Here is a 27210-nt window from a genome sequence, read left to right as displayed (position 1 = left end):
TTACTGATAACAAAGACATGGATGAGGGTTCCAGCCCACAGATAAACTGAGAAATGGGTGAATCCTTGGTGAATTTCTGCAATGTTCTTTTTAACAATATGCACTGCAGAAATTCACCAAGGCTTCTAAGATAGCATACTCCAAATCCGTGACTGCTAACGTCTAGAATGGCAAGGGCAGTAGATACATGGGCACACCACCAAGTTCGCTCCCTCCCAGCAACTCACCATCCAGACTTGGGAATATACCCCCATTCCTTCAGTATTGCTAGGTTAAAATCCTGGAACTTCCTCTCTTACAGCATTGTGGATGGACCTACACAAAATGGAATGTAGCAGTTCAAGAAGGCAGCTCACCACCACTTCTGAAGGGGTGACCAATAAATGGTCACCCAGCCAGTGATGCTCACATCCCATGAGTGAATAACATAAAAGTCAGGACATGTTGTGGAGGTGAACTGATGATGGCACTGGTGTAGGAGGCTGTTCTCGAGGTCAAATGTAACACCAAGGTTATGCACAGCATTAACCGATATCTAACACTTGACAGACATTGGGATGAATTTGCTTGAACACGCAGTCAGACTATTTGCAGACTGCGGATGGTTCGAGAGAGGTGAAGAAGTGGTAGAGTTGGGTCAACATTCATAATAAGCTAGCACCGGAACAGACTGAATTATCCTCTCCCTGGAAATCTCTGTGGTTTTAAAGAAGTCCTGCAATATCACTTCACCTCAGGGTGTGGAATAATGTAAAGATACAAGTGCTTTAATTCTGTTCAAGCAATATTTAAAACTGTCATAAATTTTACTATTTAGCACACATCTTTTGCTAATACTGAACATCAGAATATTTTTATGTTTTCAGTATTTTTACTGCAGTTATATTGTTACTTTTTTTAAAGAGATGAAGAAGGGTTTGCAACTCATTCATTTCTCAAACTCCTACAATTCCTCTTCTTCACTTTGAATAAAAAAACAGTAATTATTTTGTTTCAGTGCACATTCTGTGGCATACTTTGCTGTTGAAAAACAGAAAAATTAATTTGTCACTGAATTGTTGTAATGTGAAATATTTGAGAACATTTTGATTATTTTCTGACAGTAAAGATGGCAGTACAGACCTTTATTTTATTTTGAGGTAAATTAATCATGATTTATTGTTGGATTGTTTTAATTTAACTTTAATTTCATTCTCAAATTGGAATTAATTAGATTAGATTGATTGGATTTTGAGGTTTATTTGTTTGGATTTAAGTTTTAATTGGAATGATTTGAACTTTTCTTTGGATTGGATTAAATTAGTTTGATTTTTCTTCAATTAGTTATCAGTTAAGGTAAGTTGTATTCGTCGATCTTTGATTGTCAGATTTATTACTTCACGTTAAACTGAACAAAATGAGAAATTAAGGGTCAATTTTTTGATCAAAGAGAAAATTCAGTAAATTTTTATATTCCAGATTCTGCATTGGCAGCTTTGGATTTCTGCAGACTTTGAAATTTATGTTCAAGATCCACTGCTTTGATTTTCCTTAGCCTAGTCCATATGATGGAACACTCTGCTTTGCAATGTGTTTCTGTCTGAGGTTTTCTGCTTCCTTGAAGATTAATAGTATTGTCAGGATAATTAAAAACTAAAAGATCGGCAGATGCTAGAAATCAGAAAGAAAAACAGAAATTGCTGGAAAAGCTCAGCAGGTCTGGCAGCATCTGTGGAGAAAAAGCAGAATTAACATTTCGAGTCCAGTCACCCTTCTTCAGAACCGTTCTGCCAGATGTGCTGAGTTTTTTCCGCAATTTCTGAATTTGTCAGAATAATTATTAGGAGCACTAATGGCAATCTGCAGATACTGATGGTCTTACTTATCTTCTCTGTTGTACAGGGAATGTAAAAAGAAATAATAATGAGAGAAAATACTGGTGAAAAAGATGTTTTCAGATAATCATATGTCAAAAATTAATTCAATACAATTTATTATGTCCACAATGTGAATTTTATCTGAGGAGAGATGGGTGATGATTCTGATGGTGATCTATCAAATCTGCCCATTTATGTTCACATGGAGTTTCTGCTGGTCTGCAATTTTAAGGCAGAAGAAGTTGGCTAGACAGAACTTTCAAGTCACTGTACTTCTATACAGTGCCACGACTCTAGGAATGCGAGACCCCATTAATCATTCCAACGCTAACAGTGCAAGAATGAAATTGCGTCCTGAAGTTTTTACTGGAAGATGGAAGAGAAATAAGAAACTAAAACTGCATCAGGTTCAGAGGGTAAATCTTAACCTCTTCTGTGTTTATTTAAACATATGGAATCAATGGAAGTACTAAGGTTTTAGTGGGGCAAAGAATATTGGTCTTTTGATTTACTGAGTGTCAAAATACAAACGTCCTCAAGAATATGATTATAGAATTCCTGAAGATAAGTTGATATGATTCATTGCTCACCCACAACCTTGGGTCTTGCAAGATTCATGTTTTAACAGTACTGTTCCACAGCAGTCAATTTTCATAAAGTAACATTTAAAAACTGTTCATTTATTTTTCAAACTGTTACTAATGATATTCGTGATAGAAATTTCAATTCAGTTTTAAGCTGCCAGTACAACGTTCCTTTACTCTTCATCACCACGTTCCTCCTCTATGCCGCCATTTTGTGAACAGAACAATTTTGAAATTCTATTCTCAACTGATCTAAAGGTGACCAAATGTTTATTTCAACAATCCTCGTTGTTGCTAAATCCCAAAAATTAAGATCTTAAAGGGAATTATTGAAAACACTGTTTTCTCCAGCCTGTTTAAATAGGCATGTAACATTACAGATACATTGAGGCAATTGTTATATGTTTACTGAGGTTAAAATGATTTGAAAGTTAGTTACTTCAAACACCCTCTATCTTTCCTTTAGTTGTTTAAGTATGTGTGGAAGATGCACCACTCCTCAGCTAAATACATGCAGAATACTTTTGTTCAGTCTCTCACAGTAACAATATTGAGCAGCTCTATGGATGTCCCCTGTGTTATTTTGGGAAATGATTCTCCTTATTTTGCTCATCCTTTCTGATGAAACCACTGAGATTAGAATCTCTCAGCAAAGGGCTACGCGAAGATAGACTTCTATTTCCATCATGCTGTTGTGTAACCATTGTATGGTTGTATTGTGTAGAAGGTAAATTGACATGTTTTGCAGGCATTTCAAATCCTGAAAGAACAAATGAAACCACTTCTTTCTTCTTTGCTGAAATTTGTTTCAGAATGATATCATCAATCTAATGCATCACCTACTGTACTGACCTTCCTTGTCATTAGTCAACATCAGTGAATGAAATGGAGTGGAGCATTTCAGACAGTCTTATCTTTAAGCAGATCAGAAGTTTAGGAATGGTCTGACCCATTATGGATCATTTTACACAATTTGTCACTGTGCACAATACCTTGAGCAAGCCACAATTAGGTTGAGTAAAGTAGAAAGATTGGAGTTGCCAATACATTATAAAACTAAATTAGTAAGTTATTGACAGAAAAGACAAATAATAGTGGATTATTTGCTGAACTGTAATGCTCAAAAGCACAGCAAGGTAGGGCATCACACTGGCCTTCCAAGACACTCTACTGCAGTATATTGTAGTCAGTTCTTTGTCTTTGTTTTCTATACTTTGAGTTTTCAATTTTAACTGTATCACATAACTATACATTCAGTAGAGGCTGTGTAATTTCCTGTGCTAGCTAGGAACTGGGTAGAAACCACTTAAAATCACTTTATATGGCATCAGTTTACATGGGACTGTTCTGTTCAGTTGAAAATGGAATTTATTTTTGTCTGGGAATGGGAGACAGGCATCTTTAAGGGTATGTAATGCCCCCACCCTACCAGTGGAAATAAACCTGCCAAATCAAGTGCCAGTCAGGTATTTAAGTATTGACCAGTACGTTTCTCGACCTAAACAAAAAAGAAATCCATACTGGAAACCCAAAACAAAAACATAAATTGTGTAGAAACTCAGTACGTCTGGCAACATCTGTGAAGAAAAAGTAGACTTAACTTTTCGGGTCCAGTAACCCTCCTTCAGAACTACAAAGCTGGACCCAAAGTGTTAACTCTGCTCTCCCTGCACAGATGATGCTGTTACACTTGCTGAGTTTCTGAGCAATTCCTGTTTAAGCTTATTGACCTATCCAGTGCTATAGGCAAAAGGTGCTGAAGCCTGCCTGAAGCTGTTAATCAATCTGGCAGTCACTCAGAGCTGGAGGCCTAATCTGCTCGGCTATAAAGACCGGCGATGGCATAAAGGTAAGCCATTTAGTGGGAGCAGAGACCACAAGGGTGGGGTCGCATGGAGCAGTGATGGGGGATGGAGCCAAGGTCAAAGGGGTGACATCCTGAATCTGTTCCCCCAATCAACCCAAATTAAGATAAGTAGAAGACCACAACCCCACAACCCAGCAGGCAGGCCACCCTGCTTTCCCCATCTAGAGGACAGCTACTTTTGTCTTCTGCCAGCAAAAAGTAGGTAATTAGCATAATGGCAGGTGATGCCCTGAAGGATCTTTAAATAACCACTTGAGGGCCTTAAATTGATGGTGTGTTGGAATGTTGACCGTAGACCTTCTTGTCAAGAACTCAATTGCTGAGGTGGCAGGAAGGGAGCAGGTATTTCTTACATGTCATGCTCCAGATTATTTGCCCTTACTCCCCTCCCTCTCTTTTCTAAGGAGTGGAAAATCCAGCATAAAGTGTGCTTATAGATTATATGAAATGTTAAATGGGGCACTTAATGCAAGATGTTCTATTTCAGTCAAGAATGCTACCCACTAGATATAGGAAGTAAGGTTTTCATGTAAGACTTTATAGTGTTTGTTTATTTTGCAATATATGATGAATATTATATTCATGCATGTGTATTTTATATCTGAGAGAACACAGATCAACAACAGCACAGATAGGGTTAATCCAAAGAAGCTGATTCCTAGAACTGCACTCACAGTTGTGTATGATGGGAGGTCTTGCTAAAATCCTAACTTTGGACAGCATGTAAGTAGGAATTCAGCAGTAATCTATAATAGAATTGCTTGGAGGAAGTAGTGATAAGATTAGTTAATATTGCTTAAGTATTGGCTTTTGATTCTCACTTTTTAAAAATGTATCTCTCTCAATGAAGGAATCTGATCATTATGGATTCGCTAATTGCACTTAGCTGTCAACATAACTTTCATAATTTGTAAGAAGTGGGGGGGAGGCAGAGTTGTTACAGTTCAGGTCAATGCCCACCACTTTTCTTGTACAGTGTAATTTTCATAACTAGACCAAGACCTAAATTTCTTAATATTTTCCCTTTTTCAGTCTGGTTGGATGAAATTGCTGTCGATAAAATATCCAATAAGACATTGTCCAGAGCATTATTATCCAAAGTACTTGAATGATGCTGTCTGTCATCTATCTTGAATTGAAGCATTCAGGATTGCCAGGCAGCTGTCAATAAGTAGAAATACATTTAAAGGATTGGTCTGGGAATTTGATAGCTTTTGCTTTGATGCAGAGTGAGTACATGATTTAGTTTATGCCTTGCCAATCTAAAATTTGTTGAGAAATTCAGCATAACTCGTAGTGCGATGGTCTTCTCACTGCCTACATCTTTGAACAATTAACAAGAAATTTTCCTAAAGTGATAGAAGTTGTATGATGAAAAAAAGCAGTTTATCAGGCAACGTTGGAGGTCTCTGGGGTCTATCTAGAGGTATCCTTGTCTCTTTATTTACAGACCAAGGTGGTGATACCCCAACCTCACCAGAATTTAATAGGGCCAGGATTTTCTTGTGAGAAACAAAGAAGCTGTGCCAGTTGTTTCCTACGGGTCTAGATGCCACCTCTAACAGAGAAACCATTATGCAAGTGACAGTCACTATGGCACTCACCTTTGTTGTGTACTGGTCCCTTTAAATGGCACTTGGGTTCTACAGTACAGGTTTACTTCTGCTGAACATATATAACATCACCTAATTTACTGTGTATTAAGTGAAATGAATGGTGAGTGATGTTACACAGGGGAAGGTGAATAGTTTTTCTTGGAGGGGTGTCTTGGAAGCAGCAAGAATGATAAGTGTCACAACTCGCTTGGGAAAGTGCATTGATTGTCATGCTCCACTGTTCCCAGGGTTGCTACAAAAGGTGGTGCTTTAATCAAAGTATGCAGAGTCCTTAATTTACCTAACTGTAGGAACCACATTAACAAAGAACGCTGACCAGATTCCAGTATTTAACAAGAATTACTATTTGTTACAGATAAGTAACTTCTAATTGCAAGTAAATAGCTATGAGCTATCAACATATCGCTCTACTAGTTAAAACTCTAACTGCCTTTTAATATTCATATTTGTATGTACATACATATAACACACATACACACAAACAAAAAATGATGGTTCTGTACCTGGAGGAAAATAAACTGGGAAATACAGTTCAATAGTACCAGTCTACAGAATTTGTTGAAATAATCCTTTTGGTTTTCCAGGTCTTCTTGTTCTACAATCTCCTTTCTCAGTTCTTTCACTTCTTCGAAGGAGGCAAGGGAGAATACTATGCTAACAACAAAGTCCCTTAGTTACTGGTCAAAGAGAAAACTTCCGGTGACTGGTATGCAAAACTAACTGGCTTTCTTCAGGCTTGAGGGAATTTTTACTGCCCAGAAAAAAAAAATCACACAATCTGCACTTTTAGCATTTTGAAGTCTTCTCCCTGTACCATTCACAGTGGCAAACTGTTGTACTGCCCCAGAACCAATCCTAGAGTTGTCACCAGAATGATTATGTTTGGCATCCATGACTGGTCACAATTTCACAAATCAATCAGCTACCTGTTGCCTGCCAAATCTCACTCTGCACATGCATCCTGGCACTGTGCCACCTACAAATGTCTTACACTACCCACCCCCCCCCCAACCCCCACCCCCAAAGCCACTGGTGGAACAAAGCAGCAATGAACGCACCACCTACACTGAGTTTCAATAACTAGTTTTTAAAAGTGCAGCAATCTTTTCTATAAATATTAGTTATTAAACAGTCCTTGTTCTATTTTAGTCCACAATCATAGAAACAGAGAAAATAGTTGCATGAGTAGACCATTAGGCCCAACAAGCCTGCACCACCATTCAATATGATCATGGCCCATCATACAGTTTCAGTATCCCATTGCTGCTTTTTCTGCATACCCATTGATCCCTTTAGCCACAAGGGCCATGTCCAGCTCCATGTTGAATACATCTAATGAACTGCTCCCAGCAGCTTCCTGTGGGAGAGAATTCCACAGGTTCACAACACTGAGTAAAGAAATTCTTCCTTATTCTCAGTCCTGAATGCCTTTCTCTTTCTGCTTTGACTATGATCCCTAGTTCTGGACTTCCCTAACGTCAGGAACATTCTTCCCACATCTAGCCTGTCCATAGCCATCAGAGTCTTGTATGTTTCTTTGAGATGCCCCCTCATTCCTCTAAATTCCAGTGAGTACGAGCCCAGACAGTCCAGTCTTTCCTTACATTGTCAGTCCTGTCACCCTGGGAATCAGTCTGGTTAACCTTCACTGGACTCCCTCAATAGCAAGAATGTCCTTCCTAAGACTAGGGGACCAAAACTGTGCACAATTCTCAAGGTGTGGCCCCACAAAGGCCCTGTATAGCTGCAGCAATACGTCCTTACTCTAATACTCAAATCCACTCGCTATGAAGACCAGCGTGTCATTAGCTTTCCTCACCGCCTTCTGCACCTGCATGCCTACGTTTAGCTTCTGTTGCACCATCCAAAATACAGTAAGTAAGATTATTCAGTCTTCACAGAATTGAGCTGACATGGTGGGGAGAAGGAATGAATGTGGTTACAGAGGAGTGTGAACCAGATTACCCACAAGGCAAAGTATTCCACCTCTTGACAACCTTATTCACCCCATTGGGCCTCTTAAATTCACCTGTGGGACGTTGGGATCTCATTTAAATGTCTTGTTTGAAGAACAGTGCCTCTACTTTAGTGCTGCATTTGATTGTTGAGTTAATTGTTCACTTGCTGATATCTCTGGGATGAAGCTTAAACCCGTAGCCAAAACTTCCATTTCATTTAAGATATTCACCACCATAGATTAACCCACTGACTTCATCTATCCGACTAATCACCAGAACTCTTGGAACTGTATCCCAGTAATAGCTCAAATGATCAGAAGATGAAGAGAGGAAAATTAGTTACTGAACAAAAACCAGAATGTATATGGAATTGCATAGTATTTAAAATTTTGAAGGTGCTCAGTAGGGTAAAGGTGGTGAAATTGTTACTACTTTTCACAAATCCAAATCTAGGCTTCATAAAGATGTAGGAGAAAGTGAGGTCTACAGATGCTGGGGATCAGAGCTTAAAAATGTGTTGCTGGAAAAGCGCAGCAGGTCAGGCAGCATCAAAGGAGGAGGAGAATTGATGTTTCAGGCATAAGCCTTTCTTCAGGAATGAGGTGGGTGTGCCAAGCAGGCTAAGATAAAAGGTAGGGAGGAGGGACTTGGGGGAGGGGCGTTGGGAATGCGATAGGTGGAAAGAGGTTAAGGTGAGGGTGATAGGCCGGAGAGGGGGTGGGGGCGGAGAGGTCGGGAAGAAGATTGCAGGTCAAGAAGGTGATGGTGAGTCTGAGGGTTGGGACTGAGAAAAGGTCGGGGGAGGGAAAATGAGGAAGCTGGAGAAATTTGTATTCATCCCTTGTGGTTGGAGAATTCCTAGGCAGAAGATGAGTCGCTCTTCCTCCAGGCGTCGTGTTGCCATGGTCTGGCGATGGAGGCGGCCAAGGACCTGCATGTCCTTGGCGGAGTGGGAGGGGGAATTAAAGTGTTCAGCCAAGGGGCGGTTGGGTTGGTTGGTGTGGGTGTCCCAGAGGTGTTCTCTGGAACGTTCCGCAAGTAGGCGGCCTGTCTCCCCAATGCATAGGAGGCCACATCGGGTGCAGCGGATGCAATAAATGATGTGTGTGGAGGTGCAGGTGAATTTCTGATGGATATTGAAGGATCCCTTGGGGCCTTGGAGGGAAGTGAGGGGGGAGGTGTGGGCGCAAGTTTTGTATTTTTGCGGTTGCAGGGGAAGGTGCCGGGAGTGGAGGTTGGGTTGTTGGGGGATGTGGATCTGACGAGGGAGTCGCGGAGGGAGTGGTCTTTCCGGAACGCTGATAGGGGTGGGGAGGGAAATATATCCTTGGTGGTGGGGTCCGTTTGGAAGTGGCGGAAATGACGAAGGATGATCCGATGTATCTGGAGGTTGGTGGGGTGGTAGGTGAGGACTAGTGGGGTTCTGTCCTGGTGGCGATTGGAGGGGCGGGATTCAAGGGCGGAGGAGCAGGAAGTGGAGGAGATGTGGTGGAGAGCATCGTCAACCACGTCTGAGGGGAAATTGTGGTCTTTGAAGAAGGAGGCCATCTGGGTTGTTCGGTTTTGGAATTGGTCCTCCTGGGAGCAGATGCTGCGAAGGCGAAGGAATTGGGAATATGGGATGGCGTTTTTACAGGGGGCACGGTGGGAAGAGGTGTGATCTAAGTAGCTGTGGGAGTCAGTCGGTTTATAGTATACGTCCGTGTTGAGTCGGTCGTCCAAGATAGAGATGGAGAGGTCTAGGAAGGGGAGGGAGGAGTCTGAGACGGTCCAGGTAAATTTGAGGTCAAGGTGGAAGGTGTTGGTAAAGTGGATGAACTGTTCAACCTCCTCGTGGGAGCACGAGGTAGCGCCGATACAGTCATCAATATAGCGGACGAAAAGGTGGGGGTTGGTGCCAGTGTAGCTGCGGAAGATGGACTGTTCCACATATCCAATGAAGAGGCAGGCATAGCTAGGGCCAAGCGGGTGCCCATGGCTACTCCTTTGGTTTGGAGGAAGTGGGAGGATTGGAAAGAGAAGTTGTTCAGGGTGAGGACCAGTTCAGTCAGTCGAAGGAGGGTGTCAGTAGAAGGGTACTGGTTGGGTCGGCGGGAAAGGAAAAAGCGGAGGGCTTTGAATCCTTCGTGATGGGGGATGGAGGTGTACAGGGACTGGATGTCCATGGTGAAGATAAGGCGTTGGGGGCCGAGGAAGCGAAAATCATGAAGGAGGTGGAGGGCATGAGTGATGTCCCAAACGTAGGTGGGGAGTTCTTGGACTAAGGGGGACAGGACCGTGTCAAGGTATGTAGAAATGAGTTCGGTGGGGAAGGAGCAGGCTGAGACAATGGGTCGGCCAGGGCAGTCAGGTTTGTGGATTTTGGGCAGGAGGTAGAAACGGGCGGTGTGGGGTTGTGGGACTATGAGGTTGGAGGCAGTGGATGGGAGATCCCCAGAGGTGATGAGGTTATGGATGGTCTGGGAGATGATGGTTTGGTGGTGGGAGGTGGGGTCATGGTCAAGGGGGCAGTAGGAGGAGGTGTCCACGAGCTGGTATTTAGCCTCAGCAATATAAAGATCGGTGCGCCAAACTACCACCACGCCTCCCTTGTCTGCCGGTTTGATGGTGAGGTTGGGGTTGGAGCGGAGGGAGTGGAGTGCTGCACGTTCTGAGGGTGAGAGGTTGGAGTGGGTGAGAGGGGTGGAGAGGTTGAGGCGGTCAATGTCACGGTGGCAGTTGGCTACGAAGAGATCGAGGGCGGGTAAGAGGCCAGCAGGGGGTGTCCAGGTGAATGGGGTGTGTTGGAGGCGGGAGAAGGGGTTGTCAAAGAGTGGGCGGGAGTCCTGGTTGAAGAAGTAGGCGTGGAGGCGAAGGCGGCGGAAGAATTGTTCGACGTCTTGTCGTGTGTTGAACTCGTTAATCTGGGAGCGTAGGGTGATGAAGGTGAGGCTTCTGCTGAGGACTGATCTTTCATCCTCAGAGAGGGGGAGGTCTGGAGGGATGGTGAAAATACGGCAGGGCCGGGAGCTAGGACCTGGTGTGGGACTGGAGTTGGGAGTGGGGGCAGGGTTCGGCGCGGGGGCAGAGATCGGCGCGGGGGCAGGGTTAGGCATGGGGGCGGGGGTCGGCGCGGGGGCGGAGACACATTTGGCGTGGTCGGTGTGTAGGCGAGTGACGTCACTGGGGGCGGAAGTAGATGTTGCGACGGCAACTCCAGGGGCGGAGGTGGCTGCGGCGAATGCAGAAACGGTGTTGTTCCTGGTGGCTGTGTACCCTGCAGAGGCCACGAATCTGTCAGCGATGGTCTTCCTGGCAATCGTGGAGGCGGTTGTCTGGGCGGCGATCGCAGAGTTGCATGGTCGGTGGGGATGGAAGTGACGTCATGGTTCGCGGCGGTGGTTGCTGCAGCGGCCGCGTGGTTAATGGTGCCCGAGCGCTTCCGGAGGCCGATGGAAGATCTCAATTTACCTGGACCTTCTCAGACTCCTCCCTCCCCTTCCTCGATCTCTCCATCTCTATCTCGGACGACCGACTCAACACGGACGTATACTATAAACCGACTGATTCCCACAGCTACCTAGATTACACCTCATCCCACCCTGCCCCCTGTAAAAACGCCATCCCATATTCCCAATTCCTTCGCCTTCGCAGCATCTGCTCCCAGGAGGACCAATTCCAATACCGAACAACCCAGATGGCCTCCTTCTTCAAAGACCACAATTTCCCCTCAGACGTGGTTGACGATGCTCTCCACCACATCTCCTCCACTTCCCGCTCCTCCGCCCTTGAACCCCGCCCCTCCAATCGCCACCAGGACAGAACCCCACTCGTCCTCACCTACCACCCCACCAACCTCCAGGTACATCGGATCATCCTTCGTCATTTCCGCCACTTTCAAACGGACCCCACCACCAAGGATATATTTCCCTCCCCACCCCTATCAGCGTTCCGGAAAGACCACTCCCTCGTCAGATCCACACCCCTCAACAACCCAACCTCCACTCCCGGCACCTTCCCCTGCAACCGCAAAAATGCAAAACTTGCGCCCACACCTCCCCCCTCACTTCCCTCCAAGGCCCCAAGGGATCCTTCAATATCAATCAGAAATTCACCTGCACCTCCACATACATCATTTCCTGCAACCGCTGCACCCGATGTGGCCTCCTATACATTGGGGAGACAGGCCGCCTACTTGCGGAACGTTTCAGAGAACACCTCTGGGACACCCACACCAACCAACCCAACCGCCCCTTGGCTGAACACTTTAATTCCCCCTCCCACTCCGCCAAGGACATGCAGGTCCTTGGCCTCCTCCACCGCCAGACCATGGCAACACGACGCCTGGAGGAAGAGCGACTTGTCTTCCGCTTAGGAACTCTCCAACCACAAGGGATGAATATAGATTTCTCCAGCTTCCTCATTTCCCCTCCCCCCACCTTTTCTCAGTCCCAACCCTCAGACTCAGCACCGCCTTCTTGACCTGCAATCTTCTTCCCGACCTCTCCGGCCTATCACCCTCACCTTAACCTCCTTCCACCTATCGCATTCCCAACACCCCTCCCCCAAGTCCCTCCTCCCTACTTTTTATCTTAGCCTGCTTGGCACACCCTCCTCATTCCTGAAGAAGGGCTTATACCTGAAACGTCGATTCTCCTTCTCCTTTGATGCTGCCTGACCTGCTGCGCTTTTTCATAAAGATGTATTCCTTCTTGAGCTCTAGAGAAATAAGAGGATGGGTGACATTTGTTCTTTCATCTGAGTAACACTAAAGAATAGTACATTTGTGCTTTCACATAACGTGTCACAGAATATGATTCGGCAGTTGGAGTCCAATGGTAACTTTTGGATTCATGTAGCTCGTGAAGATTTGTGAAATCAACATTGATTTCTTATCATAGACATTGGATGAGTATAAGCAACAGATGTGAAAGAAAATTGGAGGAAAATTTAACCGCAGAACTGTCCTTGAATTTACATTTATACAAATTAGCATGGACAATGCTACCTGATTCATCAAGCCTGATCCACCAGCCATTCTTTAATCATACTGGTCTGATTGTAAATATGCTTGCCTATGTCTGAATTTTTCTCAGCCTTGTTTACCAAGGACCTGTCTACCTTTGTATTAAGAAATATTCAAAGGCTCTGCTTTCCACTGCCTTTTGAGTTCCAAAAACTCTCAACCCTCTCCTTATTTCTGTCTTAAATGGATAATTCCTTATTTTAAACAGTGATCTCTAGTTCTAGATTTTCCTTCAAGAGAAAATATCCTTCCCACATTCACCTGACAAGACCCCCTTGTGTTTCAGTCTTAATCTTCCAAACCACTTCTTGAGGTCACGTGGCAAAATTGTCAGAAGCATGTCATCAGATGAACTGTTAGTACTCTCTGGGTTTCTTTGTTCTGGAAGGACTTAAAACAGCTAATAAAGAAATTTAAAATTCACACAACACCAGGCTACAGTCCAACAGATTTATTCGGAAGTACAAGCTTTCGGAGCACTGCTCCTTCATCGTGTAGCTAGTGGAACAGGATCAGAGGACACAGAATTCTTTTGCTTTAATTCTGAAGGATCAAAGGAATAGTGTTCTGAAAGTTTGTACTTCCAAATAAACCTGTCGAACTAGAACCTGGTGAGTTTTAACTTTGTCCACCCCAGTCCATCACTGGCACCTCCACAATAAAGAAATTGAAGATTAAAGAAAACACATCTTTGGGGCAGAATTTTATGCTCCCTTAAGCAGATTGTGGTAGTGACAAGAAAGGTGGGAAACTACAGTGAAAATGAAAGTCAGAATCTCAACATCAGTGAAAAGTTCTGATTTTCTTTTAACTTTAAATAGGTCAGAATTACACTTATGAGCACTAACTGCCTTATTTCCATGCATCAGCGTGTTGTGAATCGCCCAAAGTTTCCAATTCACATCACTTTCCCTGAAAAACTAAGCAACACTAATTTCCAACATGGAATTCAGAGCAGTTACCTAGTGGCAGCCAGCTGCTTGTTTCCTTTGGCATTTGTCAAACTTTGTCTTTATCACAATGTTCCTGCATGCTCCATGGATACTATTCTCTTAAAGTCGTCTTCCAAGCAAGTTGGCAGCAGCCAACTACTAGCCTCACCTTGTCATTGTTTCTTCTTTCAGACCAGCTCATACACTACTTTATACCTTCGGGATTTCACTTCGGAGATCAGGGACACTTATGACTTGCACGTTTCTGCCAGGCTGCTTTGTACTCTGGGACATACACTCACCTTTTTGATCTGCACAGGATGTATCTTATGGCTTAAAGTTTCATTCCTTAATGCTCACATTTTGCATCTACTCTGTATCTTGCAATGCTTATCAGAGCAGAGGGGAGACAGCAGCTTGTCATTGTTATGCTAACTGGTCAGTGGGAGGACACATTGATGTACAATACCATGTTATGTCAATATCACAACTTCAGCATGTGCCAGTCATTCATGCAGGAAATGCTCTGCATGTTCTTCAAGCAAAGGGACATATGTGAAAATCGAGTGAAAGTCAAAGTCCGTATTGGAGCCATGGAGAACTATAGTCAATCAAAGGGAGCCAGTCAGCCAAGGGGCTCCTCAAACTGAGATTAGGGAGTAGTAATGGTCAGTCCAGCAGGTCAGGTGCAACCAGACCAAGAATTACGGGTTGAGATGCTATGGAGACATAGGTCCAGAGGGTGAACCACTTCTTCCTTAATAAGGCAAAGGAAGGAATTGAGTGTGATGACAATGTTAGTGGTGATGTAGGAGGTATGTAAGGTGTCTTCAGTGAATGAGTGGGAAGCACAGAGGACAGAAAGGGTCAGACTTTGAGAATGAAGTGCATAAAAGCTGTTAAGTGAACATGATGTGTGGTGATATTTGTAGCACATGAGCCTTGGTGACATGAGTATACAGTGCAGTTAGATGAGCAGTAGCCCTATAATCATGAGATAGCAAAGAAAATGGAGGCACTTGCAGAGTACTGAAGATAATTAACCTTGCTAGAATGCTATGTGTTGTGTTCCACCTAGGCAGTGTACTGACCAGGACACTATCTCAGTACAGGCTAGCTGGATCTGGTGGAGTGGCCTCCTTTGCCAGTCAGCCAAATACAGCACTGCCTTCTCCTCCACCACCGAAACTACTAGTATATCCAGGTCCTGAGGACCTAACTTGCCTTTCTGAGCTATTTCCTTGGGGATAGTTCTGCAGTGTCACAATGTGAATGGTAGTTCCTGATTTGCAGTATCTGAGGTGATGCATAGCTGGGTGCCAGAGGCAAGACCATTGCAAAGGTCCTGCAGTGGCAACCACTTCACCTTTCCTGTATGATCCATGAAACAGAGGCCATTTGCATGCATAATTAGAGATTGTTGGTGGAAGATTGCATGAGAAAAGTCAACATAGGACATGGTGGATCGAGTATCATGAATCTCATTTGAAAAAAAACTTTCCCTAAAGTAATGAGAAAATACAGCCCTTAGTTTTGACGGAAGCAAATCCTGAAGGCACCAACTATGTCCCAGAGGCTAGTGTAACATGGTACATCTGTTTCCTCATCTTCTGTAGCAGTTTCATAGAGGTTGGTTTCATGTGTTGTTTACGTTGTGAAGAAAGTGAACAGATCCTTGTTCATCTTGAGTCCTGATGTCACTGGCAGACTGGTCTAAGGATCAGCATTAATATAAACGTGGAGTTGGTGAGTACCTGCTTTCTAAACTGCTGGAGCGGAACAACTCCAAAAGTTAGAATAGAGCTTTAGGCCACTCTGCTCAATGGCACATTCCAATCCCATCAAGTCTGTAAAGTTGTCACAGTCCTTGAGTACACATTACATGTTACATTTGAAGGTTAGTTGCCAATCATGTTTTGCCTGGGAATGATTTAAATTTAAAACGATAAATAAATTAGCTAAGCCACTTAATTCTAATCTTGTTGCTATGGTAACTCTACCTTTGATTACATTTTGAGGCTTTGCAGTCCAAGAAATCCTTCGAGTCCTGGAGAATTGGATGACAGGAGCTGAAGGTACATGTTATCAGTGTATTGTCAGACACATCAGTATGCATTAATGCATTACTGCATGGAACAAAATGATAAGACATCAATAGAGTGAGATTATTAAAAGATACCAAACTCTGCTTTATCATTCTTGCAGCTACACGAGGTTCAGGTATTCTGTCTGACACTGAGTTTCGGGATTGAATAGAATACTAAACATATGCTTATGTTCAGGTAACAAACTTGCTGCTTTCCAGGGAGATTGAATTGATCCTCTTTCTCCTCTCCTCACAGCCCAAGGATTAAACAACGTTTCTCTGTTAATTTATTTTGTTAGTTGTTGAGGTGAAAACTATGACTTCAAATTAAAATGAAAAATATAATGAACATTAAGCTAGAGTGAAAATTACTTTTAAACAGATGAGGGTATGTGGGTGGTTAAGTTGGGTCTCAGATCATTTTTAGGTACTAAAAATTGGCTTCCTAAAGTTTCAAAATGGCAAGTAAGGAACTGACTGGAAATGTAGTGCTGTCCTTAGCAAAGATGAGACATCCTTCCCATATCTGAAAAAAACAAGTATGCCCTGCTGATGCTGATGTCCCTCACCTCATGAACAGAACTCACTCTCAATGCACAAAATAAGCTGAAAGAAAACAAAAGTAAATTCCATTTCTTACAATTTAATAATGGAAATCTTTTCTCTTTCTTCAAATATAATTGTAAAGTGACGAGACCACTGCACCTTTCATCCCTTCTCCAAATCCCCAATTGCAATCATCTGACCTAAACCTCGAGGCTCTAGCTGCAATCCCCATTATCATATATATGATGACCCCAATACCTTCTCTGAAGCCCAGAATGCAACTCCATAGTTGTCTCCTGGATCTCTGAAAAGAAAGTGCAGAAACTTACCTGCAGTGTCTAATATATGCCGCTTCCTGCTGCAGCAGCACCTTCCTCATTAATAGGATGTCTGGGCTTCCTCAATCAACACAATCTGTCTGCGAAGAAATAGCATTGCTCCAGAGTAAAACACTCATGGCTATCAGAGTTTAAATAAAGAAATGTGGTTTTCATTCATAAATTATATGAAATACGGTATTATTAATCATGTTTATACAAGGGATGAGTGAATTTTGTTCTCAAATTGAGGAATCTTGCTGCTATGATTTTCAGTGTTAGCTATCTAGTTTTAGGATCAAACGTTGCCACGTTAACTATAAACTGAATCAGACTATTCAACCCATTGTGTCTGTGACAGCTCTCTGTAAGATTAACCCAGCAAATACCACTCCCTTGCCTTTTTTCCACTTGTTCAGATTATTTTCCAATTCCCTTTTGAAAACTAGAATTGAATCTGCCTCTACTCTGTACTCAGACAATGCATTCCACATTCTAATTAGACATTTCATAAAAAAATTTTCCTCATTTCACCATTGTTTCTTTTGCCAAGCACCTGAAATTGTTGTCTGAAGTTCCAGACTGATCCACCAATAGGAACACATTTTCCTTAAATTTTATGTCCAAATACTTCATGACTTTGAACTTTTCTATTTGCCCCATCTAAAGAAAGAACAGCTCAACATTTACACACTGTTCACATAACTGAAGTACCTCATCCATGGAACTGAAATAATTCAATAGAAGCCGGTATCCCATCACCAATTTTACACATGAACTGTCCTTAACGATAGTGCTGCCTCATACAGAATCAGGCATCACAGTGTAAGTATCTCTGACACACACCCTTTTTAAACATCAGCCAGGATGCCCAGATTATCAGCCCAAATCATTGAACTCATATTCTATAACATCCATCTGGCTGACCTCATTACAATCACTACAGGACCCATTCTGAAATCTTTTCTACACCTTTTTCTCATACTTTCACATCCTAACTCAAGTGGAGAGTCCAGAATTGTACACAGTAGTCCTGTGGAAGACAGCAGTTTGACTTCTAACATTTCACCATAGCTTACTTTATTTTGTACCTTATTTATTTGTATATAAATCTTATAACGCTGAATGTCTTATGTAACTATTTTCTCAACTTGCTCTGCACCCTCAAAAGTTCATGTGTATTTATCCCCAGATGCTCTTTCATTTGCAAATGTCATAGTTCACATTAAAGCTTTTTTTTAAACCCAACAAGGTGTTTTTGGAAGAGTACCCTCATACTGATATTTCAGTAAATTCTATAAGCATGGTCACCTGCTTGGTGTGTGGAATTACTATATTTGCTGCATGTTTCCCAACCTACTCATCTAATTAAGTAAAATAGTTTCAGGTCATGTGTAGTTTGGTGCTTGAAAATGTAATTGTCATTTAGGGTTCTTATGCTGCAACGTTCATATCCAGAAGGCCCAAGTTCATGTCCCAACTGCTGCAGACATCACTTATAACACTCCCGAACAGGCTGCAGAATAAAAATACTTATATATTGCATTTACATGGGGCATTTAACTATGTCAAGATACTTCAAAAATGCTTCCAATCAATTAAGTACTTTTATTCCCTGAGATATAGTTGCTGGTGTCATCCTGGGAAGCATAGCAGCCTGCTTGCAAACAGCAAAATCCCACAACAGCAATTAAATGAACATCCAGATAATCATTTTAATGAAGTTGGCTGAGGTGTAATTGTTAAACAGTATGTTAGGAGAGCACTCCTGCTGTTCTTCAAATAATAAAATGAGATTTTTCTAACTCCCAGGAGGGTATGCTAGGCTAATGTTCATCATTACATCTGGACAATAGTACCTTCAGTAATGCAGAACATTCCCTAGTACTGCACTGAGTTCTGAACCTAGATTGTTTACTCATCTCTGTAAAGTCAGACTTGAATGCACAAACTTTCTGACACAGAGGCAAGAATGCTGTAGGTGAGCCATGCAGCTACTGGTGCAATCTTTGAGCTTTGGCTTTCAGTTGATTAAGAGTTATTGTCAGAAAGTCTTTTTTTACCATTCTATACTATAATATTGAGTTAACCTTCCAAAGAAAAGTTTGTCAATTCATGGGTGTGTTGCTAAATATACTCCTCTACGGTTCTGGAGATATTTTTGGGAAGAATAAAAACATTTGGAACCATATTTCCGTTCCTATACCAATCAAACCCTTCAGTTCAAAGTATTCATAATAGTTAATCTCAAGATTAACAAAGATTCTCTTTTCACAATGCATCTGCCAAGGTTTTGTCCTATTGCTTTATGTATTTAACTCTACTTGCTTTTATTTTGCACAGAACATCCCAACACTGGGTACAGTGGCAATAACAATGGCATTGCACAACTGTGACGAAGTGGCAGTCGCTGGGTTTGGCTATGATATGAATGCTCCAAATGCACCTCTTCATTACTATGAGAATGTTAAGATGTCAGCCATTAAAGAGGTAAGATAACTCGGACCCTTCGATCAGCAATTGTTCTCTGGATTATTTTAACTACAAATAATGCCTGATCTATCTGCTGGGTCATAGAGTCATACAGCATGGAAACAGACCTTTTGTTGCAACTTGTTAGCGCCGACCAGATACCCCAATCTGACCTAGTCCCATTTGACAGCATTTCACCCAAATCCTTCTCAACCCTTTCTTTGCATTTACCCATCCAGATGCCTTTTATCTTTGTAATTGTTCCAGCCTCCACCACTTCCTCTGGAAGTTCATTCCATACATGCACCATGTTCTGCATGAAACAGGTTACTCCTAAGGTCCTTGTTGTTAACTGTTTTAAATTTCACCTTCAACCTGTGATCTTTGGTTTTGGACTCCCCAACCCTAGGAAAGAGATCTTGGCTACTCACCCCATCCATGACCTGCGTGATTTAATAAATCTCTGTGAGTCACCCTTCAGCCTCCAACATTCCAGGGGAATAAAAAGTCCAGCCTATTCAGCCTCTCCTATAACTGAAAGCCTCCAGTCCAAGCAACATCCTTGTAAATCTTTTCTGTACACTCTCAAGTTTAACAACATTCTTCCTATGGAAAGGCAACCAGGATTGTATGTAATATTCTACATGTGCAAAAAGACATCCCTACTCCTATACTCAAATTCTCTCACTATGAAGGGTTGGGGTTAGGGTTAGATTTTTTTTCAAATGACAAAGCCAGTCTTTTTTCAGTCAGAGTCATGTAAGTCACAGTAGAAAGTAACGCCAGTGTTATGAACAAGTAAGGAGGGGTGATCAACTCGTGTCCTCGTCTTTGAATCGCACCTTTGTCGATGGCAGCAAATATTTTTATTTATTTTCTAGCATTTACTTATCACAGTTCAAGTAAAATCACTGAATCAAATCAAAAATTCAGGAAAGTCAGTTCCAAGATTCTCTTGAGTGAGAGAAAGTTAAATTTTATTACGTTTTCAAACAACCCCAAATAATAAGAAAACAGGGACATCAAAGATACAAACAACACCGGTAATAAGTTTAAAAGGAAGAGGGGGGAAAGAATGTATCCATAGAGACAGGGAATTTCAAGCAACTAAAGTTTTTAGGGGCATGAAAATGAATCTTAAGCCCCAAAGGTCCTGTTATCTCAGGAGTGGCAAAACTTGCACATGATATTGATTTTTCAGTGAAAGGTGATTTGTCACTGTCCTTTTTCAATAGCATTCGTCTCTAACATTGACAGAGAAACAACTAGACAGATAGAAGGAAGAAGTTTCAGTGTCCTGTTCTTATCAGACCATGTTGCAATCTCCATTGCTGTTCGAGCAAACTACTGGTGTATAATCCATTTGTATATTCCAAATCTAGTTCCATTGTCTTTTTCAAATGGAACACAATGCAGGTAACATTTCATCTCTGATCCTTGAAGTTATCACATACATGCGTGGGACAAACAAGAGTTGTAAATTTCTTGACATCTCACTGAGTTTCAGTGTCTCTTCATTGATAATGTAATTCCATAAAAGTATAAGATGTAGAAGCAGGAGTAGGCCATTCAGCCTAGAGAGTCTGCTCTGCAATTCAATGAGATCACAGCTGCTCTGTTAATCCTCAACTGCACTTTCTGCCTTTTCTCCATAAACCTTAATTCTCTTACCTAATTAAAAATGTGTCTAATGTAAAAACTGAGAAACCAACTGTTGTAAGGTGAGTGATTATTATGCACATTACACAAAATCTCAGAGGAAAATGGCACAGTTGTAAACTCAAAGAAAAATAGGATTTCTTCCAAAGTAACTTTAGACCCTGGCAAAAACTCAGCCCATATTGTCAAGTCTTAATTGCAGTTGAAGAATTTTGTGATAATGTTTGTCTTTAGGAAGATGCAATGCTTGGCCAATTTATTGAGTATGGATGGTAGGCAAAATTGTAGTCTGGGAATGACGGTGCAGAACTTTATTAATCCAGTTAGGAAGAATTGCTCATGTTTGGTTTAACTTACTTCTTTTTATGTGTAAGTAGGAATTTGTAAAGCATCTTATGTCCTTTGAGAAATAGATCACAGCCAATGAATTGCTTTTGAAGTGCTGTTACTGTTTTGTAAGTAAGTGTGGTGACCAAATGGCAAAATGCCACAGGCACAATTTTAAAAAGTCCCTTTTTATTGTTGTTGCTCAGGGAAAATATATTAGGTATGAAGTATCAGCATTACTAAGTCTGCTGGTACCATTAATAGTAAAACCCAAGAGTTCTCAGATAAATGTCCAATAAAATCTTTATAATCTGAGTTAATAAAATCCTGATAAACACATCTATAAATTAATATCACAACTGCATCATGTTACTTAACTTTTATGACATTACTGGAAACTACCATTAACAGAGGTCTAACATGACGACTTTATCAAGAAAAGACATACATTGTAAGAGTACAAAAAGTATGGAATGAAAAGGTTACTTTGAACTCCATTCCTTCTGATAAACAGTACATAATTTGTTCTGCTATACTTGTTACACCTCACTGGGGCAGTGATCTGAAAATCAAGCCCTGTTATTCTCAAAGTCATCTAAGAAAGTTAAAAGAGTTTAAAAAGTACTCAAAAAACATTGGTATTATGGGTGGGCTCTATTCATAGGATTTCCTAGGATGAACGTTTTGCTGCTGAGAATGCTGCTTCTCCATTTGCCTAGGTGAGTGCAGCTCAAACAGTACTCAACAAGCAGTGTGCTTGATTGGCACCATATCACAAAGAGCCATACCTTTCGCCACTGACACTCAGTAGAGAAATGCTTACCATCTCCAAAATGCACTGCAGAAATTCACCAAGGTTCCTCACCCCAAAGCAGCGCATGGGAAAACATGACTCCCGGAGCAGCACATGGGGAAACCAGAGTCCTGGAGTGGCACGAGGGAAAACCCGATTACTGGTGCAGCAAGTCCTTGTGCAGCGCAATTTACCTAGCTACAGCCGAGTCCTGAAGAGGAGTTGACTGGAGACTGAGGCTAAGCAGGACAGTTGTTGGACTTGTGCCTGGCGCTGGCCATCAGACCATGTGCTGAGCTGCTGCTGTCTGAAATTCTTGACCGGACTGTAATGTAAATCCTTTGACTCTGTTATAACTATCATTTCTAACTTAGCATTACTTACAGTGTCTAAAAACTACCACTTTTCCTTTTCATCCTGTTTTGTATCCAAGATTTGCACCCAGGCCACTGCAAAAACTTTTCACTGTACTCCTGTACTTCTGTATTGGAGTCCATGTGACAATAAAGGATATTCTAATTCTAAACATGACCTTCCAAATGAATGACCACTGCCTTTTAGAAGGATATGCTCAGCAAATAAATGGGAATAGTACCAACTACAAATTCCCCTCCAAGCCACTCATCATCTTGACTTGGGTATAGACTGTCATTCCTTCAGTGTCTTTAGGTCAATATCCTGGAATTCTCTGCCTAACAGCATTGTGAGTCTGCAATGCATGGATTGCAGCAGTTCAGGAAGACAACATCTTCTCTAGTGCAACGAGGGCCAGGAAATAAACGCTAGCCCAACCAGTGCTACTTACGTCCCTGATTGAATAAAATAAATGTGTGATCTCTTATTTGCAGGAGGCACAGGTTGACTGTTTCACACTTGCAAAGAGTTTTGACTTATTAATGAAAAGTCACAGCCTACAGCAACTAGTGTCAGAAAAATGAACAGACTATTTTCAGGCTTGAGATGGTTTCTACTCCAGGGCAAAAATATCTCCTTCCCTTCCAGAGAACTGATAGCTTCTCTCAAACTTCCTACTTCAAGCTGTTTAACTATCTGGGAGCCAATCATTTAGTTGATGGTAGGCAGGAGGCCTTTGTCATTAGTAAGTGGTCATTATTTCATTGACCAGTCAGCTACTTGTTTCTGGCCAAATCGCCATTCATACACAACCTTTGCTCTAGCTTGCCTGTAATGAGGCTTTTTCAAGATGCTGAAAACCAACAGTTAAATGGCACTGACGATAATTGTCAGATAATTTACTTCTACAAAATGCAGCAATCCTTGAACAATCCTCTGCTTTTAAACTAGTTCTTTTCCTATTTCAGCGTACAATCAGAAAATTTAAGAATTGTATATGTACATTATCGATTGTATATGTCCTTATAACCTTCTATCCTGTTTTTAAATATTGATTTATTCACCACCTTTTAAAGAAGTTACTCAAAATGACATTAACTATTATGAAGAGATTTTCTGTTCCAAAAATTTCTACATGGAGAAGTCAAAATGTGTTGGTTTCAATTGTAACTTACATCAGTTACAGATGTTGTTGTACCAAAATCATTTTATTCTTCTACATTATCAATAGTCACCCATCCGTTGTAACCTTTTTTTTTGTCCTACCTTCCAATGTCTTACACTTCCCCATTAAATTTACATCATTCTTCAGTCCAACAATTTTTTTCTTTTCAAATCCTTTCAAATATAATTTTTGATGTGACCATTTAACTATATCAGCCAGTACATCATATAAACATATATTGGATCTGTGGCTACCATCATAGCCGCAACCATCAAAATTACCCAGTTCTCCGCATAGTTGCAGAGCAAGCTCTGTGATGAGGATTTTTATTATTACTGTCGTGAATGAATAGGAATTCCATAACTGACAGCATGAAATTATATTCTTTGAGTTATGCTGAGAAATGAAGTAAACTATGCATTTTACTTATGCATATTATTAGATAGTCACTATATATACTACTTGGTGTTTTACTTGTTTGTGGTCGTAGAATATCTTCTCTCCATATATTAACAATTTTCATGTTACTTGACTGTGAATATCATATCCAAGATTTTGTTTTCGAGTGAAGTAGAAAGAATACTATTGTGATGAAAGAGTTAACCCAGAATGAGATGCAGTCAACCTTTCAGGATAAATAAATGTCCCAATTTTGAGATTATCCAGTGCATCTTAAAATAACAGTATGAAATCTCATCAGCTGATGAGGATTTGACTAATCCACAAAATTGGAATTTTTCCAGACTGCCCAGGAATTTTCTGTTTATAGTAAAGCATTAATTTAATGCTCACACATGCACAGCAGATTGCCATGCAGGAGCAGCTGGAATAAGTCCAAGTTACCTGGTTATTTAATGAAGGCTGTTACCTAATATTCCCAAGTTGCATCAAACCTTTACTCTCCAACACGTGTTCTAGTTGTTTTTTTAATTTGATGGCACAAAAGCCACCTGCCAGCTAAAATCAATTATTAATGCATTTCTAATTGTTTTTTCGTGAGTTGGCAAGATGTTCCCTATGGTGGAAGGGATATGATTTCCCTGTCATTAATATTGATGTGGCATGATAACTGTTCAATCCCATGGGATCATACATGGACATGGTCCATTGTAAAGGTCGAGTAATGCCTTAGATCTCAATTCACTCTGTGGATTTATTGTTTTAAAAGCAGAGACTAATGTGCATGTTGTTGTCACTAGAAAAGTAGCTTTGGATATATTTTTAATAGAAAAATTATTAAGCTATTATGGAAGTTCTTTATTATCCACTCATCTTGCCCTGTAGGAGCACATTGTTTACCCCTGTCCTTTAAAATCATGTCATCTATACTTCCCTCCAATAAGAAGATCTTGCTTTTGTGTTCTGCATCACTCGGTGGTGCAGATAGCACTCCAGTTTTATTCAATTAGTTTAAATGTATTATTTTGTTTTCAGATCAATTTCTATCTTAGTTTTTATCAAGATAGTGATAATGAATTAATATGCTAATATTTCAAGTGTTGAAACTGCACATAAGGTACAGTCATTCCATGATTGTGTGTGGAGGGAGCAGTTGAAGTATGTTGATGCTGCCATTGTTTAGAAAGTGAAGGTGCATTGCCATGCAGCACAGGGGTGAGCTGTGATATACGACAAATATAACCTGGAAACGTGTGTCTGGATACTGCATATAACATGCAGGTATACTGTAATAAATAATGCAAGAGGAGCTTTGATACACAAATGATCCACAATTTGTTTCATCTAAATGAACTTGATGCTTTTCTGTGCCACATTCTAATCTCTCCTCAATTAGCACTGATGCATGCAAACTTAGGCTTCCAAGACCACATGAATACTTAGAATTAGGAAGCTTAGAAATCACCAACTTGGGATAATACCTCTTAATATGAGTTACAGTAAATTCATGCCAAATGGTTTGACATGTTGGATTTTTCTCTTAAAAGCAGATTAATTGCTAAAGTGGGTAAATAGTATTGTATTTTAATGAGTTTTAATGAAAAAGCTAAGTTGTGGCAACTGAATGGAGAAATGAAGATTTGCATTCACAAGATGTTTTATCATACCTCAGACAGTTTTAAGTGCAACAGAGATGATTGTTTATTTGAAGTGCAGTGCTTTGTAGGAAAATGAGGCAGCCATGTTAGAGCTGTCCATGATTGGGTGACACAAAATGGCTGATAATTGCCCTGTTTAACTCTGCAGAACATGGATGACGGTAGTTAGATTGGGTGGAAACAAAATTCCCACAAATAGTAGTGAAATGAAAGACTGATTAATCTATTTTAATGTTTTAGTTGACACTTCCACAAAGCTGAGAAGAAACCTCAACTTTTATTTGCACAGTTGCTTAAGTATCTGCAGCTCAAGAAACTTCAGCTCAAGAGTTGATTATGGAATCCAAGCTTTAGACACTGTAGCACATCCTGGAGGGAGAGAGGTATCTTGGCAATGTGTTCCACACAATCGCACCTGTGGTTAAATATTTCAAATTTGGCCACTGGTCAGGGGCAGGAGGATGTGACAATAATTGAGGCAGGTAGAGTGATTCTGAGCCATGCACTGGAGAAGCCTCAGCTCTTGATAGCATCCTTTTTTGAGCAGCATCGAGTCCCAAATGCTGTGTTGTATCGTGGTGCCAAGGTGAAAGGTACCTTGCATAGGCTTGAAAGGATGCTGGAAAAGAAAGGAGAGGATCCAATTATTGCAGTCCAAGTTGGCAGCAACAACATATGGAAAAGATCCAATTTGGGGAATATCAGGAATTAGGAACAAAATTTTAAAAAAGGATCTTACCAATTATAATCATTACATTATTACCTGAGCCATGTGCAAATTGGCAAACAGTTAAGTAGATTATCGAAGTAAATGTGTGCCCAAAGGAGTGATGTGGGAAAGAGGAGTTCCATTTTGTGTGGCACTGGCATCAGTATTGGGACACGAGGAACAGTACTGTTGGGATGGGTTCCACATGAACTGATCTAGGATCAAGATCCTAATGGAAATGCTAAATAGGTGGTCACAAAGACTTTAAGCTGGTTAAAGGCAGGGAGGTCTCAAGAAAGCATAAAGTAGTAGGACAGAGAATAGGAAAGGGGTCAAGAATTTAACAAGGCAAGGCAGATTAGGGGACATGAGAAGGGAGCAGTCAGTACAGGACTGAGGGTGTTGTATTTAAATGCGCACAGTATATGAAACAAGGTAAATGAGCTAGTAGCGCTGATTTAAATTGGCAGCTATGATAGTGTGGACATCACAGAGATGTGGCTGCAAGAGGGTCAGGAGAAAGTGAGAACCGCAGATGCTGGAGATGTGGTGCTGGAAAAGCAGACCAGGTCAGGCAGCATCCAAGGAGCAGGAGAATCGATGTTTCAGACATAAGCCCTTCATCAGGAATCTGTAGAGAGAGGAGGTGAACTTCTTCAAGGTAGGCATCCTTAGAAGAGGCTTCGCATTAGGGTTGAAATCAACTGGGAGAAAGTGAGGTCTAAAGATGCTGGAGATCAGAGTTGAGAGTATGGTGCTGGAAAAGCACAGCAGGACAGGCAGCATCCGAGGAGCAGGAGAATTGATGTTTCGGGCATAAGCCCTTCATCAGGAGCCCTGTTAATAAGAAATAAAATTAAATTAATAGCAAAAAGCGATATGGGGTCAGAAGGTGTAGAATCTGTGT

General features: G+C 41.3%; 1 protein-coding gene across 4 annotated transcripts in view; it reads left to right on the top strand.

Moving 5' to 3' along the window:
* The window catches only part of st3gal3a (ST3 beta-galactoside alpha-2,3-sialyltransferase 3a), a 503401-nt gene that overhangs the window by 442086 nt on the left and 34105 nt on the right, over nt 1-27210 (top strand). For 3 of the 4 annotated variants that reach the window (XM_072574509.1, XM_072574508.1, XM_072574507.1), the window contains one exon: nt 19111-19257. In XM_072574509.1, coding sequence (XP_072430610.1) covers nt 19111-19257 — 147 coding nt within the window. Of the gene's footprint in view, nt 1-19110; nt 19258-27210 lie in introns of those variants that run through there. The other variant, XR_011961176.1, reaches the window with a different exon arrangement.

This window comes from Chiloscyllium punctatum, chromosome 7 (genome assembly GCF_047496795.1).
Source record: "Chiloscyllium punctatum isolate Juve2018m chromosome 7, sChiPun1.3, whole genome shotgun sequence".
Taxonomy (NCBI): Eukaryota; Metazoa; Chordata; class Chondrichthyes; order Orectolobiformes; family Hemiscylliidae; genus Chiloscyllium; species Chiloscyllium punctatum.
This window is presented reverse-complemented; position numbering and strand designations above follow the sequence as displayed.